At 42.4% G+C, this 21,595-nt stretch overlaps 1 protein-coding gene across 3 annotated transcripts in view; it reads right to left on the bottom strand.

The window, feature by feature from the left end:
• KCNN2 (potassium calcium-activated channel subfamily N member 2) overlaps window positions 1–21,595 on the bottom strand; it is a 472,189-nt gene that overhangs the window by 96,367 nt on the left and 354,227 nt on the right. For all 3 annotated transcript variants that reach the window (XM_019830963.3, XM_003980701.6, XM_045057670.1), the window contains exon 6: window positions 14,833–15,251. In XM_019830963.3, coding sequence (XP_019686522.1) covers window positions 14,833–15,251 — 419 coding nt within the window. The remainder of the gene's footprint in view (window positions 1–14,832; window positions 15,252–21,595) is intronic.

The raw sequence follows: 21,595 nt of genomic DNA, 5'->3' as shown, positions 1-21,595 counted from the left end.
GTAACCACTAGAAAGCACAGTAGGCAGATGAGAAAAATAACAGTAGGAAATCTGAGAATACTCACTCCTTTTCAGACACACAGTGAGCCAGAAATTCTAAGAGCTGGCCACCACTAAGCCAGATTAAAATTACTGACCAAAGCTGATCTTTCTGTATTAGATGCTTCATTTTATAATGCCTTCTGGGTGGGGCAGGGGCGCCTGGGTGGCTCAGTTGGTTGAGTGTCAGTCTTCGGCTCAGGTCATGATCTCACGATTCGTGGGTTACAGCCCCGTGTCCAGGGGCTCAGGGCCTGGAGCCTGCTTCAAATTCTGTGTATCCCTCTCTCGCTGCCCCTCCCCCACTCATGCTCTGTCTCTCTCTGCTCTCAAAAATAAAGAAACATAATAAAAAAAATTTTATAATCACTTCTGGGAAAAAAGCATACAATTACCCCAAAGTAATAATAAGTGGAGATCCAGGATGCTTCTCCATAGATGTCTAACACAGGTTTGGTTTTGTTCAAAACAGAGAGCTTATAACCACTAAAATGCCCACTCACATGAAATATTGGGAACCATTTACTTAAATCAGGAAAGTTATTATATTTAACTTTTCACTCTGACCACTGGCAAAAGATATTTTCTTCAATCCAGCTTGATCTGAATATGTCTTTAATATAAGGTGTTTTTTTTTTTCTAATGTTTGTTTTTGAAAGGGAGAGTGTGAGCAGGAGAGGGGAAGAGAGAGGGGGACAGAGGATCCAAGGCAGGCTCCTCGCTGACAGCATGAGCCTGATACAGAGCATAAACTCACGAACCGTGGGATTATGACCTGAGCCAAAGTTGGATGTCCAGGCAGCCCGATCTGAATACTTTTTGCCTCAATTTGTGGCTTTCACATTTACAGACCATGATCCTTACATGGATGTTGCATAAGTAGTTTTAAAGCCCCACACTAGATATCACAATGCCTGCAAAATTTTATTTATGTAAGTATCTTTTATTTATTTTGAGAGAACAAATGGGGGAGGGGCAGAGGAGAGAAGAGGAGACAGAATCCCAAGCAGGGTCTATGCCGTCAGTGCAGAGCCCAATGAAGGCTTGAACTCACGAACCTGAGCCGAGATCAAGACTCAGATGCTCAACCAACTGAGCCACCCAGGTGCCCCTGCAAAGAATTTATTTTAAAATGGCATCTTTGGGGCGCCTGGGTGGCTCAGTCGGTTAAGCGGCCGACTTGGGCTCAGGTCATGATCTTGAGGTCCGTAAGTTCGAGCCCCACGTCGGGCTCTGTGCTGACAGCTCAGAGCCTGGAGCCTGTTTCAGATTCTGTGTCTCCCTCTCTCTGACCCTCCCCCGTTCATGCTCTGTCTCTCTCTGTCTCAAAAATAAATAAACGTTAAAAAAAATTTAGAAAAAATGGCATCTTCTTCTGTTAGACTATTCAATGCAATTCAGTAAACTAAAATAGTCTTCCTTATGTAACACAGAAAGCTTTTAGAATATTAAATCTATGACAAGCAATAGATATTAGGAGTGGCTACTCAAAAATCCCTTGCCTCTGAGCCATTGAGGAATACTGAATGTCAGATACCAGGTGCACTTTCCTGTGAGTCGTACTACGATACCCTGTCACTGTGATACCAAGCATACTATGAAGGATAATCAAGCAATGGGATCTGGCCAGGCAGCCCATGGCTAGAGCGTCACTCTTCCAAAGCCATGACACTGGACTGTCATAAAGTCCAGTGAGGTCACACAAACTAGGAGAGGGGGGCTTGGTTTCTAACAATCTTTAGCTACATCCCTAAAACAGGGTCCCGCCTGTTACAACCGTTTACCCTTAGTCCCAAAGATACCTATAGATCGTTTAAAGCAAATTATTGCCTTAACTGGGACAAGAAAAAAGGAATTTTAAATATCCCCAATAGATGCAAGTCAGGAACATCTTCCCCCTAAATATTAAAGGGACGGACACTCTCTAGACTTCCCCTTTCCTAGTTATTACAATCATCAAAGCAATGCAACAACAGGAAAGATATTTTTTTAACTTGGGTTAAATAAACAATCTCCCTTGCTCCTTCCTGGCTTTCTGTTACTAGAAAATAGTGGTTACTAGAAATGCAAGACTTCAGGGTAGCAAAAAGCAGCAAGAAGCAGCATACAAAGCAGAAAAACTTAACAAGGGAGTCAAGTCTCTTCAAAGAGTTCATCACAGCCCCCTGGGTATGCGTAGCTGGCTTTTTTTTTGCAGTCTTTGGGAGGCCATGTGAGAGTGGTTTAGAGCAAGAAAAGACGGTCGCTGCAGAAAATATGGTGTTCAAAAAACACACGAATGAACACAGGAAGATAAGCCGAAGAAAATATGTGCAAATCACATATCTGAGAAAGGACGGGTAATCAGAATATAGAGAAAACAATCTTTAAAGATCTTTTAATGTTTTTTTTAATTTATTTTTGAGAGAGAGAGAAAGAGCATGAGTAGGGGAGGGGCAGAGAGAGGGATAGAGAGAATCCCAAGCAGGCTCTGTGCTGATGTGGGGCTCGTTCTCACAAGCCACGAGAATATGACATGAGCCGAAATCAAGAATCAAACGCTTAACTGACTGAGTCACCTAGGCGCCCTGGAATATAGCAAACTCTTATACCATAGTAAGATAAACGATCCAATGTGAAAATGGGCAAACAATTTAAAAAGACATTTCCCCAAGAAGATACATACATGTCTGATGATTATACGAAAGGTGTTTGTCATCATTGGTCAGTGGAGTGCTGCCAATTACCACAGTAAGACACTACTTTGCACTTGCTAGAATGGTTATAAGATTATATAAATAGGGGCGCCTGGTTGGCTCAGTTGGTTGAGTGTCAGTCTTCGCCTCAGGTCACAATCTCACGGTTCAAGAGTTTGAGCCCCGCGTCGGGCTCTGTACTGACAGCTCAGAGCCTGGAGCCTGCTGTGAATTCTGTGTCTCCCTCTCTCTCTGCCCCTCCCTCCCCCATTAACCCCTCACAGATGGTTGATTTTTGGTGGGAAGGTAAGATGGTACAGGCCACTCCTAGATGCCTACCCAAGAAAAACAAAACCCATTTTGCACAGAGACCTCTGGGCAAAGAGTTCACAGCGATTCTATTTGCAACAGCCCCCAAACAGGAAGCCTTCTAATGTGTACCAACTGGTGAGTGGGTGAATGCAGTGTGACATGTCCTTACCACCAGAACACTATAGGTCAATAAAAAGGAACAAACTGTAATACATGCTACAGCGGGAAGCAACATCAAAAAACCTTTAAGTGAGGCAAAAGAAAAAACTATGCATTATCTGACTCCGTCTCGGTGAGAGGCTCAGCAAAGCCAATCTATGGAGACAATGTACTGGTGATGGTCTGGGTCTGAACAGGGCAGAAACTTCAAGCAAATGGGAACAAGGGGTCTTTTGGGGGTGAGGCAACTTTTCATTTTAAAATTTTTTTTATGTCTTTATTTCTTATTCTGGGAGAGTGATAGAGTGACAGTGGGGGAGGGGCAGAAAGAAGGAGAACAAAATCTGAAGCAGGCTCCAGGCTCTGAGCCATCAGCACAGAGCCTGATGTGGGGCTCGAACTCACAGAGTGTGAGATCATGAACTGAGCTGAAGCAGGGAGTTTAACTGACCGAGCCACCCAGGTGGTGCCCCCGGGGTGAGGAAACTTTTAAAACTCAACAGAGGTGATGATTGCATAGCTCTCAACATTTACTAAAAGATGACTGAAATATACAGTTAAAATAGGTAGAGAAGTTATACCTCAATAACGTTGTAAAACAAACAAAAACCGGAAGAATGACCAAAATCCTCTTTTCTTCTTACAAGTTAGCCAAAAATTATGGTGAAACTCAGCATGAGGGTGTTTTGTTTTGTTTTGTTTTATTCCTTCATGTATTCACCAAGCATGTACTAAACGATGGCCATGTTCTCAAAATGGCTTTGACTTCACCACCAGGCCACATTAAGGCTTCTGAAGATTGGGCCTTTTCCAATATCCCTAGGAATTTGGCAGTGATCAGACTATTTATGAATCCATGGACTTCTGAATCAGGGACAGGACAGGGCTGGATGTGGCATAGTGGGAGAGTTTGAGAACTGGCGTTCCCCTTTGTGGGACCTCAGGAAGCACTGCTAAGATTGGATACTGCTCTACCCAGCTGGTAAGCACCAGAGAAACAGCACATCCGGGACTTCCTGGGGTGTCCAGCCAAGCAGTCTTCTTGGGGGCTCTACACCCCCAAGACCAACTCTGGGATACACTTCTAAAACTCATCTCATTCCTTAAATGAATAACCATAACATTAAGCAAGCCCTTTAATATGTACTAAGGCTATGAAAGTTTGTTAGGATAGAAGGCAGATTTGTCCAAGCTCTGGAAATTCGCAAAATTTGTATATTTTATTAAATGCAAAGGTGCTTTTCTTTTCTCCAATTTCTTTTGCTATTTTAAAGCTATTTTGTAATAAGGTAACATTAAAAATAAAAATTATAAATTTATTTATTATTTAAAGAGAGAAAGAGAGCATGAGTAGGGAAGGAGCAGAGAGGGAGGGAGAAAGAGAATCTCAAGCAGGCTCTGAGCCCAACGCAGGACTCTATCTCACGACTGTGAGATTATGACTTGAGCCGAAATCAAGAGTTGGATGTTTAACCGAATGAGCCACCTGGGCACCCCAGAGGATATTAAAAGAAAAAATAACATACATATTCCTTCAGGCAACTGGGGAAAAGTTGAGTTTTCTCCAATAGAGCCTCACTATAATATCTAAGAAATATATTAATTTTCTTAAAGACAAAATAGCTTGAATGTTTGGGCATCTACATTTAGACTTTATGGTCTTTCTTTTTATCTGGCACAGTGGTTCTGAAGCTCAAGGGCATGAGAAAGCTGCACAGGACTGCATACACACACCCTAATACACCGTATGGATTTTCCAAAGTCAGATGACACTCAGGACCCATAGACCATTAAATGTGTACATCAGCATGAATGTCAGGATGGTGGGGGGAGGGACTATAATAAAATCATTATAAGATCAGTGAGTTTGGATTCCTGAGCTGTTTTTGGCGTCTTGTTTTTTGCTTGTTTCTTTTGTTTTTCTTGCTTGAATATAACCACTGCTGGTATTTTCAAACCATACTGTTCAAACCAGGATCTCCAAGCATCTTGTCAATAAATATTAATTTCTCATTGTTCTCTCAGAAGGCAGGTCAAAAACAAAAACAAACACAGACAAAAAGATGACAAAAAACAAAACAAAACAAAAGAAACCCAAAAAACAAAAACCCTATCTATGGAGGAATGAAAAAAATTGAGCTTGACAAAGTATTGGCTTTTCTTTCCATAAGACTTTAATGACCAATTTATTTGGCAAACATTATACCGAGCACTGATGCTTTGCAAGTCACAGATGGATGATGAATGCTTTCAAACCGCTGACTTTTATAACTTGAAAAGGCCCATTTTAAAGTTGTGACTCATTTATGAGTCTGAAAAGGCTATATCCGTATGTATGAATCAGACTCTGGAAGGCTAAGTTTACAAAGTATTACATTACCATCAACCACAAATTACAAATCCATTGATGAAATGCTTAGAGTTTACTTAGCAGCGGCCGAAGCTTTAAGTGGTAAGAAATAATCTAATTATCTAATACACTGTGATCAATCAAGATGCCCGTTGGATGCTTCCGCAGCACTGCAATGGATCTTTTATGATCACTTTGACAACTACTGAAGAAACCTGATCACAAGTAAAATGCTTCAAAGTTAAGGAAATCAACAGGAAATCAGCCATCGCTGATGGTCAGGGCTTAGAAAAGAGTAGACCTTTCTGAGAATCTCCTAAAGAATATGAAATAAAATCACGGATGGCCCATCGAGCAAGCGAGCAAGTGTTCAAAGATGTAGCTCCTCATGTCACATTCTCTTGCATTGGATCCTAGGTAAATAATTAAAAATAGTAATAATAAATAGAACAAATGAGACTCTCAGATGCCATCAATCTCTTCCTTCTTGAAAATCTGGCTTATAGCATATAAAAAACAAAGCAAACTAAAAGCTCTTTTGAAATGAGAAACTTGAAAATTAGAATCCAGACCATTTAAGCATTCTGAATAGTTCATCATCTATTGAAACCTGAAGCTGTTTTATTTAAAAAGCATGCTCTAGAGGGAGGAAGTTGGCAATGTATGATCTCAGAATAACAGATTCACACCTGGTCACAAAAAAGTAACCACCACAAGGCTGATTAATTTCCTAGATGTAAACAGCTACCATGCAGGAATAAGGCTGTATCCGTTTTACCTCCCTATGTACAAAAATGACATGGAATTCAGGCAAACATTCAATGAAAGGGGAACCCCAGATCATAGATCCTCTATGAATTGCTGCTAAAAGTCTGCAAACCTGTGTAGTTACAAAATAGGATATTCTCATCGTGCAAAGGACTTTTCTTATCGACTCCTTCATTGATGCTGATATCAGAAGACATAACCAATCCTTGTGTTCAAAGCAGCTATTTTATATGAAGTTTTATGTTGGATCAAGTTTTACCGTGGGACACAACTTGTCTGTAATATTCCCCAATATACTGTCATAATAAAAAGAGGTTTCAGCTGCATTTCAGAAATCATCTTCCAGGCAATTAGAAAAAAATGCAATGTAGCAGACTATTAGTGACAGCTTTTTTTTTTTAAAGAGACAAGTCTAACTTGATTAATAAAAGAAATAAAACAAGCTTTTAAGATCCTGAATAATCGATTCTCAACACAACTGAAACTCCACTCCTCAGGCTGTCTTTGATCATTTGAAAATTAAATGCCCAACCTGTTTTCACTTAACAGTTTTTAGTGGTGAAAGGAATGTCTTAATCCATCTAAAATGCACTTTAGCTCACAAGAAGCTATACAAAACAAGTTCCCTTGTTTGCCCGTCCAATTTTCCCACTTTGAAAAAGAGCAAACCATTCTCAAGTCATTTTTAGAAAACTTTCCCTCTTAAGTAATGCATACTAGTTAATGCAGTCTTGAACACTCCTGGAGATAGAGCAATCAGATCAATAGGAACAGTGTATTTATTGGGTCACTGGTGTCTTTCTTAACCGAACAAAGCGTTTCCAGTGACAAACAGCACCTACCATCTCTACGTTATTACAGATTGTTGGTGTCTGCTTCTCTGCCTGGTAACACTGCCACCAGAGTTCTTAGCTCCGCATTCTTTACCCTTCCTTTCTCTCTGTCCCAAATTCGACCCCCTCCCCCACATTTATAAAACCTGTAAAAAAAAAAAAAAAGGACAAGAATATTGTGCGGAAAGTAAAAACCCCTTTCATTTTCTGACACTTCAGTTGTCGACATGTCAACTCGGGTTCCCAGAAGATGTGGCCAAGCAAATGCCCCCTTTACCCCCTGGACTGTCCTGGTGCACCTGTACATCTTATGCACTCTGAGAACTCTTGCAGGAAAAAAGAAAACACAAAACAGGGGTGCCTGGGTGGCTCAGTCAGTTAAGTGTCTGACTACAGCTCAGGTCATCTTACCTGATTTTACCGCTTTGTGAGTTCAAGCCCCGTGTCAGGCTCTGTGCTGACAGCTCAGAGCCTGGAGCCTGCTTTAGATTCTGCATCTCCCTCTCTCTCTGCCCCTCCCCTACTCTTTCTCTCTCTCTCCCTCTCTCTCTCAAAAATAAATAATAAACAAAAAAATTAAAAACAAAACAAACAAGAAACACAGCAAGACACTTTCCTTTGTGTAATATAGCCCCGGTCCACAGTATATGGTCTCACTCCTCAAAAACAGTGTCCAGTGAAGCACACTTTGGATTGAACACTCACCTATGCTCTTTATAAAAACAGTGAACCCTTAAAAAGTACATGACGGGGCGCCTGGGTGGCTCAGTCGGTTAAACGTACGATTTCAGCCCAGGTCACGATCTCGCGGTCCGTGAGTTCGAGCCCCGCGTCAGGCTCTAGGCTGATGGCTCAGAGCCTGGTGCCTGCTTCCAATTCTGTGTCTCCCTCTCTCTCTGCCCCTCCCCTGTTCATGTTCTGTCTCTCTCTGTCTCAAAAATAAATAAAACGTTAAAAAATAAAAAAAAAAAAAGTACATGACGGGATAATTTCCAGTTTCGGGGGCCCCAAGCGATGGGGTTTAGACTTCCTGTAAGACATAAATGTTCCTGAAGGTTCTCTCGATATATTTGATTAAATGCCTTAGCCTAAGTCTGCACGAACAAGAAATCACTTAACAGCACGAGGCCACACTTTCCAGGTTGTTTTAGCAGAAAGTGTTCTGGGGTTGGTTTTAGCTCAAGTGGTGACTTCGTGGTTGGTCATTAGAAGAAAAGTGTTCTTTCCAGGCTTGATATCTGCCCCAACATAAGGGCAAAGCAAAAACGAGACGGAGAAAAGATACTGGTCTGGGGAAGCCCCCTCCTAACTAATGTAGGCTACAGAAATGATGCCAGATGGTTGTCACTCGGTTTCTTCTTACCTTTCTGAAAAGAGGGGGGTAGGGAAAAGAAGAGTGAGAGGGAGGGAGGGTGGGAGATAAGTCAAAGAAAAAAGGAGTTTTTATTCCTTACAGGTAAATCAGAGGTACATGATCTGCCAGGATAAGTAATACCACCAGGAAGAGACACCTCCTACAGGATGCCCTCATTAGTACAGAACATTTTCCAGAAATCTCTAGATGTGCTGTTCTCAGTGGCAGGAGAGGGATAGATCTGCAAAGCAAACTTCTCTAGAGAGCCATTTTCTTCTCTCTCTCTCTCTCTCTCTCTTTCTCTCTCTCAAAAGCTCTCTCCTTTTAAAAAAATATTCTTGGGGTGCCTGGGTGGCTCAGTCAGTTGAGCGCCTGACTTCAGCTTAGGTCATGATCTCACAGTCCATGAGTTCAAGCCCTGCGTCAGGCTCTGTGCTGACAGCTCAGAGGCTGGAGCCTGCTTCGGCTTCTGTGTCTCCCTCTCTCTCTGCCCCTCCCCTGCTTATGAGCTGTCTCTCTCGGTCTCAAAAATAAATTAAAAAAAATTAAAAAACATTTTTTTAAATATTCCTGGACTGGTTCAAATTAACTAAGAAGAGAATTTCTATTAGGTGTGAATCCTTCTTTAATATGGAGAGAATACTCAGGCCTGGTGGGGTTCATTCAAATCCAAATTTCAAACCAAGAATACTGGAGAGCTGTGTGTTGTATGAGGTATTGCAAACTTCACAAAAGGAGGGAGGGAAGGAGGGAGGGAGGAAGGAAGGAAGGAAACATTTAAGAAGTGTAAGATGTGGGTGACATTGTATCAAAATCAACTTTGTAAAAAATAAGGCAAATTTCTTTTTTTTCCTCTGTATCTTACCAGTCACAATCTGGAGATTTTTGTGCAGCAGAATGGGAAATCAAATGAAAAAAAAAGTGGGGAAAATCTACCATCACAAAGCTGGTTAATGATTTTCTTCTCCTTTGCATATTCACACAATTAGGAAATGTTATCTTGGGAAGAGGAAAGCTTATCGGGACTCCTGGGTGGCTTGGTCGGTGAAGCATGTGTGGTGAAGCGTCTGACGTGGGCTCAGGTCATGATCTCACAGTTTGTGAGTTTGAGCCCCACATCGGGCTTTGTGCCAACAGCTTGGAGCCTGGAGCCTGCTTTGGATTCTCTGTCTCCCTCTCTCTCTGACCCTCCCCCACTCATACTCTGTCTCTCTTTCTCTCTCTCTCTTTCTCAAAAATAAATAAATCTTAAAAAAAATTTTTTAAAGGAAGAGGAAAGCTTACCAATCCATTTTGTTTACAGAAAAGAAATGAAGACAGGAAGAAGTGAGCTGGTTGGTCTGAGGCCGCACCGCCCCTCCATGGCACAATTGGAATGATATCCCAGCATCCCAGGTCGAGTCTGGTCTCTCTCCCTTCCCTGACATACTACTTTTGTGTCCTTTATGTAACTGCAGGCCACAGGCTCTCATTTTTTTTTTAATGTTTATTTATTTTTGAGAGACAGAGAGAGACAGAGATTGAGTGGGGAGGGGCAGAGAGAGAGGGAGACACAGAATCTGAATCAGGCTCTAGGCTCTGAGCTGTCAGCACAGAGACCAATGCGGGGGCTCAAACTCACAAGTCGTGAGATCATGACCTGAGCTAAGTCAGATGTTTAACCGACTGCACCACCCAGGTGTCCCAACAGACTCTCATTCTTGATAGGAAACAGGCAACTTTCACTTTCTAGTGATATGACCATAGGACTGGTCTGTCACCGAGTGACCTCAGCATGTTAAAAACCATGCACGCTGCGAAGAAGATGTGACTCAGTTCGCCTCAGGCCTTCTGAATTTAGTAAAGGAACAGCTAACAACAGTTAAGATGGACCACTTTTGAAAAGAACATGTATGGCACATGCACAATTTTGAGGCTATTTTATTTCACTGGCCCTTTGCAGAGTAGATGCACTAGAGAACCACTTGTACAGATGTATATCCTGTTAAACTATGAAAAAAAAAGCTTTAAAAAAAAGGGGGTGCCTGGGTGGCTCAGTCAGTTAAGTTTCAGCTCAGGTCATGATCTCACAATTTGTCAGTTCGAGCCCCACATTGGGCTCTGCGCTGACAGTGTGGGGCTTGTTTGGTGTTCTCTCTCTCTCTCTCTCTCTCTCTCTCTCTCTCTCTCTCTCTGCCCCTCCCACCTTTTCTCTCTCTCTCCAAATAAATAAAACTTTAAAAAAGCTTTAAATTATGCTTCTACCCACATTACTATGCTGTTATGTGTCATTTCTAACTAAGGGCAATCTTCATAAACTAAATGGGTTTATCAGCCAACGTTTTCCATACTTATTCTTCAAACTTTACAGGCACATCTGCTCCAGAAAATATCACAAGCCTCTAAATACCTTGATTCTGAGCTAACAAAGCATTACCATAAAAGAGTCTACTTTTCTTTAAAAAGAAAACTTTAGGGGCACCTGGGTGGCTCAGTCGGTTAAGTGTCTGACTTTGGCTCAGGTCACGATCTCACCACTTGTGAGTTCAAGCCCGGCATCAGGCTCCATATTGACAGCTCAAAGCTTGGAGTCTGATTTGGATTCTGTCCCTCTCTCTCTGCCCCTCCCCCACTTGCACTCTGTCTCTCTCTGTCTCTTTGAAAAATAAACATTAAAAATAAATGAATAAATAAACAAATAACTTCAATCCTTCAAATGCCATCCTTAGGAAGACAAGTTCTAAAACAGATTCAGATACTTGATGTTAAAGCCTAGTCACTACAGAATTTCTCGTAAAAGCGGGTGGAGTCAACAAACATGCTGGCCTAGGCTCTTTCCCTGGATCCCATTAACACGACTGTAGATAATTTCAAGAGAAACAAACAAACAAAAAAGCTTAAACTCAGAAGGACAGCAAGGAGTGACAAGACAATATTAAGGGAGCTGAAAAGCCAACTGCCACATGAGAACTGACCTGCCTGACTTGAGGAAGGAGAACGCTAGACCAGGAGTGGTGAAACATGAAGCAGCAGCCATATTGGCTCTGAGAATCAACCACTCACCCCCACCCCAAATACTCAGGAATCCTTGGCACCAGTACCTCTGCAAGTGGAGATCAGGACGGAGTTTTAAATGCAAGGACAGGTTCAAATTCTGTGTAAACATGGGTAGACACCTACATTCCCTTCTCCAGTCTGTGCAACTGGTAGTGCCTTTTCACCACCCTGGCAGAAGCCGGGAGGTTTACTGTCAGGAGAGGTAAAGCACAAGATCTGTGGGCTGACTGCAGAGCATCAAGCACCATAGGGAGAAGGTTCACAGATGAACAGGTGAGCCCTCTTCTCTGCCCTGTCTTTCAGTTTCCACGATGCTATCACCTAGGCTGGCACCTTCATGGTAGGACAGGAACACTAACTTCCCATGAGCCTGTCAGATTGCTCAGGAAAGAGAAAATACATAAAGATACTGAAAATGGTGTTCTGTGCCCCACCCCACCCCCGCCCAAACGTCCCTGCAGTGAAGCCCACAGTCAAGAGTTCTGGATTTGCACAAACACTTCCATCACTTAGATCCTGAGTGCCTCACTGGCAAGTACAAGCAACAGCTGAGGCTACCTAACTACTTAAGGAAACCTCCTAAAAAGAAGCCAAGGGGTGCCTGGGTGGCTCAGTCAGCTAAGAGTCAGCTTCAGCTCAGGTCATGATCTCACAACTCATGAGTTTAAGCCCCACATTGGGCTCTGTGCTGACAGCTCAGAGACTGGAGCCTGCTTCAGATTCTGTGTCTCCCTCTCTCTCTGTCCCTTCCCCACTCATGCTCTGTCTCTCACTCAAAAATAAATAAACATTAAAAAAAAAAAACCAGAAGCCAAAATCAACACAAAAGTGAATCTTTGGGGAAACAATGCATATACAAAGAGAAAAAATTTCAAAAGCTATCATTAACATCTCTGGGCAAATAAAACAATGCCTCTAACAATAAAAGAATGATGCTAATTTTTTTTTAATGGGCATTTAGGGATCAAAAATGAGACACTGGAAATCAATATATATTAAAAAGAAATTAATTTCCAATAGAAAGTTTGGAAGATAAAAATGAGGTTATCCACAAAACAAAACACAGGAACAAAAATCATGAAATAACTCAAGAAAATTTACAGGAACTGAAGGACACTAATTCCAAGAGTGAACAGGAATTAAATTCTCAGTACTCTAGACCAAAATAGATTCACTCCAAGATATACTCTGATGCAATTGTAGAACAATGATCCTAAAAGCTTCCAGAAAAAAAAGGGGGGGGGCATGAAAAAGTGAGAATACTATCAGACTGTTGGATCCTGGATGCTACAAGAAAATAAAGACTTCAATATTCTGAGGGAAAGTGATTTCCAATCTAGAGTTTCATACCCAGCCCAGTTATCAAAGAAGCACTAGACAAGATAGGCCATATATACACATGTAGGCTCTGGAAAAAATCTCCCTCTCCCCCACATTTTCTTAAAAGCTACTGGAGGAAGAATTCCACCAAAATGAAGGAATAAGTAAAGACAAAGGGAGAAATGAGGTTCCAGAAAAAGAGTAGGGGCACCTGGGTGGCTCAGTTGGTTAAACGTCTGACTCTTGACTTTGGCTCAGGTCATGATCTCATGGTTCGTGAGTTGGAGCATGGAGCCTACTTGGGATATTCTCTCTCTCTCTCTCTCTCTCTCTCTCTCTCTCTCTCTCTCTCTCTCCCCCTCCCTCCCTCCCTCCCTCCCTTCCTCCCCCACCTCTTTCTGCCCCTCCCATGCTTTCTCTTAAAATAAGTAAAATAAACTTTAAGAAAAAGTTTATTTTGTGACTTACATATACAGCATATAAAGCATATGCCGCATATAAAGAAGCCAAAGGACATCCCTAACATGATGGACAAGGAAGTTAGAAGCAAGAATTGTTTTTCAAGCTGAAATTGATAGATTGCTCAATATACACGAATCTAGCAGAAGAGCATTTATATAATGGAGGTGATTTCTGGAAAATAAAAATCAAAATGCTAACAACATACTATACTGTTCAACTACAAATGCAGATCATATACTCAATAATGTTAGTGTGGAATGTAGATCATTGGCATTTATAGCATGTATAGGGAAGATGGCAATTACCCTTTTGGGGGTAGAGTCATGAAAGGGGTGTGCATGTGTGAAAAAACCCCTCAAACCCCAACTTTCATAAAAATCTAGATTAAAAAATCTAGTGGTAGCAAAATAAGCAATATCATTTAGAAATATGAAAAGCAGTTACCAAAAACCTGGCTCAATAAACTTTAAGTGATTGTTTCTGTAAAATCGAAATGGGGAAGGGGCATTATAGATTTGCTATTTTGGCAACAATTCTCACACAGATATTTTTCTTCTTTATCTATCTATCTATAATAATATATGTAATATATAATATTATAATATATAATATAATATATATAATACAACTTTGACTTTCAAAAGCTAAATTAAAAAAAAATCTGGTTACTACAAAGAACATCCAAATATGTAACAGTTCTATAAACCATGAAATTGCTCCTATCTATTGCTCCTATCTATTGCTAATTTCAAGTTGGATTTTCCCAACCAAGATCACATGAGATCTCTCCCGTCATTATGATAGAGTTCCTTCTATTTATGTAACAAATCTATTTTTGTTTGTTTGTTACATGACAAGGTTAATATCACTGACACTATTTACTAATGAATTCAGTCAGCCTCACTGGGAAACTCCTGAATTCTGAGAATGTGTGTCTAGCTTTAAACCACCAGAGCACCTCATATAGTAAAACAAATACTTCTCCGTCTCACTAACTGTTGAGTTCAATAAAAACCAAATATTATATCTATAAGCTCCTTATCAACAATCCCATGAACACCATTATAAATAAGGACTACAACTGACAAACCACACTGAGATATTCCTTGAAGTTCAGACAGCTTGAATCCAATGTTTCCACTGGATTTCTGTCTCAACAATAATCTATGCTATAACCAATATGGCACCAACATGATTCGGTATTACCATTGAACACACATTTCAGGCAGAAATCTCCTATAAGATTTGTAGGTTTCCAAATTTTGCCACAGGTTATAAAGACAGCCCTCTACTGAAAACTGATCAAATCAGAAAGAAAAATACATAATCATCGAGGCATTACTGTAAGCAAAACTGTTAAGCAACGTTTTGTCAGGCTCATTTAAAAGAAGCCCAGTGGAGAATCCAAAGTTTTCAAGAGTGAGTCTCTATGTGTGCCTCTGGTCTAAATAAAACATGTTCTTTCTCCCACTTCCAAGGACACCATATGGCAAATTACGTTCTCAGGAAAAGAAACAAACTTACCTTTCACAAGCTCGGACAGTCCATGCGGCAATTATCCATAAGGAGATACTAAAAACCAAGAGTACAGTTCCTGGACATATAGTCATTAAAGTCTTCATAACAAAACGTGTATTGAAGTTTATCTTATTAAGTGCTCCAATGCTTCTAGAGGAGGCATCAGTGAAAAGTTTGCTATGTAAAAGCATGACTCTGGCAATCAGATAGAGTCTTAAGAACATTGGTATAGATAAAATAATGTCCACATCAGCGGTGGTTGTGGATGGGGCATAGGAGAAGGCAAGCCGGGCCGTCCATGTGAACGTATAATTCCCAGGTATGGGATGAATAGCACACACCAGTATTTCCAAGCAGATGAAGAAAATACGCTCATAAGTCATGGCTATTCTCCAGTCATCTGCTCCATTGTCCACCATGAACAACTGAAAAAATAAAGTAGAAAATCAGCTTCAGTATGGCATGAACGGTCTACAACGTGTTAGTGCAGATTTTAAAAATACATAACAGGTGACTTTTTAGCAATCATGGCAAGGTAAAGATTCTAACTTTTAAATGCTAGCCAGGTACGCTATTTTTAGAAAATGGTATTGGCGCAAAAGGAGAACTTGGTTTTGCAAAAATTAAAATGAGAAACTTGCTACACAGGAGCTGAAGTTATTCCGGGGTCGGTGCTCCTGGACGATCGTGTAAGTCACATCATTTTAAAAGAAAGGGTTGCACCTATCAGCAAGGCACCCCACCCCATCCTTGATGAAGCTGGAATGGACTTGCCTTAGGAACAGTCTGTTCTCCTCATCAAGGGTCTGGATCTAATCCCTTCCTCAATTCTAACCACGTTCTCAGTGAAATCTATTTACGGTGCCTCTGCGGTGTTTATGGCCTATAACGCAACTGTACATGAGCGTCCTTATAGGAAATCTTAATTGACTTTGGGGAGAAAACCACAAGGGACCACAGACAAGTGTGGCAGAAACATTCCTTCTGGCTTCTCCACCTACTGATCTACCTTCTCTTTGCTTCTGTTCTCCCTTAGCCTTTGCTTGGATTATTAATTTGTTTCCAATCTTTCCTTCTTCTTCTTTTTTTTTTAATATTGTAAGGATTCTTTTTTTTTAAATGTTTATTTATTTTTGAGAGAAAGAGACAGTGTGAGTGGGGAAGAAGCAGAGAGAGGGAGACACAGAATCTGAAGCAGGCTCCAGGCTCCAGGTTCCACACTGTCAGCACAGAGCCCGATGTGGGACTCAAACTTACGAATCGTGAGATCATGACCTGAGCTGAAGTCGGACACTTAACTGACTGAACCACCCAGGCGCCCTTCCAATCTTTCTTTAATAAAAGTTCTTTAAAAAAAATGTCTGTCATTTCTGGGGCGCCTGGGTGGCTCAATAGGTTAGGCATCAGACTCTTGATTTTAGCACAGGTCATGATCTTGTGGCTTATGGGACTAAGCCCTGCATCTGGCTCTGCACCAATGGTACAGAGCTTGCTTGGGATTCTCTCTCTCCCTCTCTCTCTCCTCCTCCTCCTCTGCTCGTACTATCTCTCAAAATAAATAAACTCAAAGAAAAAAAATTAAAAAACAACTTCTGTCATTCCTCATGCCACAATGAAAAAAAAATAACAAAGAAAAAGGAGAGAGATAGATATTGTAAGTAGATAGACACACATTCAGGCAGACGGTGGAAGAGACAGAAAAAAATGTTTCCTGCATCTTCCCTGGCTTCTCGGTAAACGACTCCACCAGGCTCCAGGAGTCTGTAAATCAGAGGCATCATCTGGAAATGTGCGGGGACATTTCTGACTGCACAGCGACTTGTGGGGGCTCCTGGCATTTAGAGCCAGGAAGCCAGGGGTGCCACACATGCTGTAATTCTGGGAGTCCCACGCGCAAGAAAGACCCGTCTGCCAGAATGCCAGTGGAGCTCCCCCACTAAGAGATGACATATTCTTTGCCTTTTGGTAAGTAGCCAACTTAAGCAGAAAGCATGAGAGGAATGCCACCCAAAATGAGAACAGTGCATTCTCAGGTAATTGACTCGCAACGGAGGCGGGCAGGGCTCGTCTGCTCTACAGTTGGAGCCCAGCTACTCTGCTCTTGTAGAGTCAGGAAAGCGATTTTCCCATGTTGGCTACAAACCCCCCTTCTAGTTTAATTATTCTGTAGGCATAGCTTTTCCCCATGTTATTATCCCAATAATGCTATCAGTGTTACTCTGCAAGGACCGGAGTCTGACAGCAAAATGTACCACACTTCTTTCTGGGACCTCGAGGAGATGGACAGCCAGCTGAATCTCTCATACACATACCGAATTTTAACAAATTAAGTTACATTTGGCAACATAACGGCTTGAGTGTTGCCTTTATCCTAAGTTTTCAGCTGGGGACTTTCAAAGTTTGAACAAATGCTAGTAGACAATGAAGACATTTTTTTTCCAGTTTCCAGGAAAGAAACAGGTCGCAAATACAGAGCAGGACAAGTTGACTACAGAAATATTCTTGTTCAGGGATGCCTCAGTGGTTCAGTCGGTTAAGCGTCTAACTCTTGGTTTCAGCTCAGGTCACGATCTCACGGTTATGCGATCAAGCCCTACATCAGGCTCTGTGCTGACAGCACTGAGCCTGCTTGGGATTCTCTCTCTCTGCCCCTCCCCCGCTGGTGAACGTGTTTGCATTCTCTCTCTCTCTCTCTCTCTCTCTCTCTCAAAATAAATAAATTTTTTTTAAAAAGAAATATTTTTGTTGAGTCTCACCCCTTCCAATACCATATTAACATAAAGGATTTCAATCTAACAGATACAAAAAGATTATATGGATATAATGGTAGAAGCCTGCTCAACTTCGTATCAGCGAGTGTCGGGGATCCCCAAATCTCTTGAGATGTTTACATCCAAAAGAATGCACCCTCAAACTAGTCACTCTGAGAGGCTATATACATTCCAAAGATGCTGTCACTGTCCTCTTTAGAAACTGCTGTCAGGGCGTGGCACAAGTCACATAAGAAAAATAATCCTATTATTTAAATCCACATTTCCATTTCTACTGAAAATGATATTACCCAGCTTGATTGTCTATTTTCTTCACCCAACTTAGCTCCGGATGACTTGGCAAAATGTCAAGTCCATCCCCAAAAGGGCTCAGGGTCACCAAGCCTCCAGGTAGTCCTAAGCTGTGCCACAGATTCAGAGAGTAATTCCAAGACAGGCTTTCCACGCTCTGTTCTGGGCAACAGCGGCATAAATACGGCACAGGTACCTTCCCAGGTAACTGGTGAAGAAATGCCAAGCTAGATGGGAGAATTCTGACATTGCTCCCAAAGAGCCTCCTATCTTTCCAGGACTGGCCCTCCCTCCATCACTCACAATGCACCTGCTCCTCAGACCTCCCAGCTACTCCCCTCCTGAACCAGGCTGGTTCCTGCCATTCGTGCCCATGACTTCAACTTTGACCTCACCACATTCACAGCTGCCCTCCCTGCTGTTACATGCAGGTGGGCCCACCCCGGTAACCTCCAAGCCGAGACCTGCTGTCCAGGGTGTTGCAGATGGACTGGGGCCACCTGTGCCTTTGGGCTCAGTTGAACCCACAGCCTCACACAGGACTATTCCCCCATCCTCCCTAGCGCCTACTCTGAATAATCACCTTTCCCCTTGAAGGCCATGCTTTTCCCTCAATATCAGAAATGCCCTCAACTTTCTACTTCGGCCACCATCACACCACATCTCATCCTTCTCCCCTTATTTTCCGATAAGGAAAAATCCAAAGCAATGCTATATCCCAAACCAGTTCTGCATGGAAAATCTGGTTTCTGTGCTTCCTCTCTCAGCTAGTGCAAATCTCGATGGTTCACTATAAACAAAGGAAAAGAAACAAAGAAGAACCCCTCCCCCAATCCCTCCTACCACCCCCACTCCCAGCTCTGTGTGCCACAGGTGATATTTTCTGTTCTCCTTCATCCCCCAGCGTGCCCACATGGCTTTTGCCACCATCAGCCCGCTAACAGGACTCTTGGGAAGGTCAGTAAACACATCTTAATTATGAAATCCAGTCCTTCCATCTTAATTCTTACTTGACCTGACATTAATCATTCCTTCCTTCCTAAAAAAGATCTCTTGGGGCGCTTGGGTGGCTTGGTCGGTTGAGCATCCAACTATGGCTCAGGTCATGATCTCGCAGTTCATGAGTTCGAGCCCCGCATAGGGCTCTGTGCTGATGGCTCAGAGCCTGGAGCCTGCTTCAGATTCTGTGTCTCCCTCTCTCTCTGCCTCTCCCCTACTTGTGCTCTGTCTCCCTTTCTCTCAAAAATAAATAAACATTAAAAAAATTTTTTTAAAAAGATCTCTTGGCTTGTGTGACATATGGCTTCCCCCCAACCCCCATCTGCTGCCACTCCAAAGGATCCATCTCTCTTTCCTTAAATATCCACCTTCCTTTAAGTGTCCAACTCTTGATACTAGCTCAGGTCACACTCTCATGGTTGTGAGATTGAGCCCCGTGTTGGGCTCAGTGCTGAGCAGAGAGCCTGCTTGGGATTTTCTTTCTCCCTCTTTCTCTGCTCCTCCCCCACTCATGCTCATGCGCTCGCTCGTGCGCTCTCTCTCTCTCTCTCTCTCTCTCTCTCTCTCTCTCTCTCTCTCTCAAAATAAATAAATAAACTTAAAAAAAATCCACCTTTCTCCTCCCTCCCCAGCTAAGTGCCGTTACTCTCCTGAGGACCATCTCTGACGCTTCTCTCACTCTGTACCTTCCTGGACGATCTCCTCTATGCCTTCTATCTCCACTACCAGAGCCTTCTACCAAAAACTATCCTCCACCTTTTAATAACCTTGGTAAAAATATCAATTATATCAGCCCCCTGCTGTCAAGATGGAAGCCATTCAAAGGCCCCCATTCTGCAATCTGGTTTTGCCTATCTCTTCAACTTCAGCACCTATTCCCCTTACCTTTATCTCCCTCTGGGTGCAGAAATTCCAGAACACAGTACCTTAACAGTGCTTCCGTGTGTTTGTGCATTCTGCTCCATGGGCTGCAAAGTCTTCCCACCTAGCAGATTCTTACTCCTTTAACACCAAGACTCCACGCTCACTTCTTTCTAGGACATTGTGCGTGCCCTAGCCAAATCTAAAAACTCCCTCCTTTATTCCATGATTTCTGTATATGTCTCTTATTGATACCACAGAGGAACAGTAAGGATTTCCTTGCAAGATTATCACCCCCACTTGTCTGTGAGGCTCCTTGAGGACAGGAGCCACGTCTACCTTGCAGAGAACAATAAGTACTTTCTAATGAAGTGCCTTATTACGTTCATTTAATACTGACTATCCTAATCACTGCATAGGTCCTAATGTTAATTAAATATGTTCATGGAAGTTGGGCATACAAAAGCGTAATACAAGTGAAGTGAATCTATGCCATGTTTCAAATGTGTACAGAACACATCCTACTAAATGCCAAGGCATTATAGCAACATCATTTTGCAACTCCCTAGGAAGTCCAGAGAACATTCTTCTTCAGTAACTTCCCCAGAAAAACTTTCTATCACATAGTTGCTTTTTACTACAAGGGGTTTCATCTACACCTCAAATGAGTTTTATTTTGGCTTCATTTGATCACGCTACATATTTCAAAGCCAAGGTTAAGGAAACAAACAAACAAACAAACATAATTTATTCTACTCTGCAGATAATCCCCAGCCTAACCTGCTGCTTATTCATCCATTTGCTAAATATCCAGGGTGCTCAACACTCAGTGTGCACCAAGCACTGTGCTACGTGCTAGCCGTACAACAGCATTTACAGCAGACAGAGGGTCTGCTCTGAGAAGCTAACTTTCACCAGGAAAGAAAGACAAAGTCAACAGAGCCGACTTGAAGCAATTTGATAAAGTAATTATGTCTGTGGACACTGCTCTGAAAAACCAACAAGTGATGAAACAGGGAAGAATAAACTGGAGTTGACAGCAGATGTGGGCACCGGGGAAAACATGTGCCTAAGTTCCTGAGAAGGGGGGCCAGTCCCATCAACAGCCAGGAGAAGAACCTTCTAGGCAGGGGAAATGGACAGGGAAAGGGCATGAGCTTTATAAAGCTTAGCGTGCTTGGGGCGCCTGGGTGGCTGGGTAGTCAGCTGAGCGTCCGACTTCAGCTCAGGTCATGATCTCATGGTTCGTGAGTTTGAGCCCCGCCTCGGGCTCTGTGCTGACAGCTCAGAGCCTGAAGCCTGCTTCGGATTCTGTGTCTCCCTCTCTCTCTGCCCCTCCCCTGCTCATGCTCTGTCTCTCCCTCTCTCACAAATAAATAAACATAAAGAAAAAAAATGTAAAGCTTAGTGTGCTTAAGGAAATAAAAGAATACCAGGGTGTTTGAAACTAAATGATCATGGGGCTGAGTGGAAGGAGATGAACTGAAAGAAACAAATAGGGATCAGACGTGCAGGACGTTGTTGGCTGCGGTATCCAGACTGGATTTCATTTCAAGCTCTGCAGGAATCCACTGAAGGGTATTAGGCAGAGGAATGGCATGATCTGGTTTACAGCTTGAAGGGTTCATCTTCACTTTAAGGGATACCAAGGACACAGGGGAGGAAGGACTACTGCATCTGATTGGCTGCAGTTAGTATCCCCATGACCTGGACTGGGGGGGTGGGGTTGCCATGGAAATGGAGATAGTGGGCGCGCTAGAGATATAGTTTGCAGATCTTGCTAGAACTTGCAGAGGGGCTGAATGTGGGAGTGATAAAAGAAAGAAAAGAATCCTAGGTGGCTGAGT

The sequence above is a fragment of the Felis catus genome, chromosome A1 (genome assembly GCF_018350175.1).
Source record: "Felis catus isolate Fca126 chromosome A1, F.catus_Fca126_mat1.0, whole genome shotgun sequence".
Taxonomy (NCBI): Eukaryota; Metazoa; Chordata; class Mammalia; order Carnivora; family Felidae; genus Felis; species Felis catus.
Note: the sequence above shows the minus strand (reverse complement) of the source record. Positions and strands in the feature narration are given on the sequence as shown.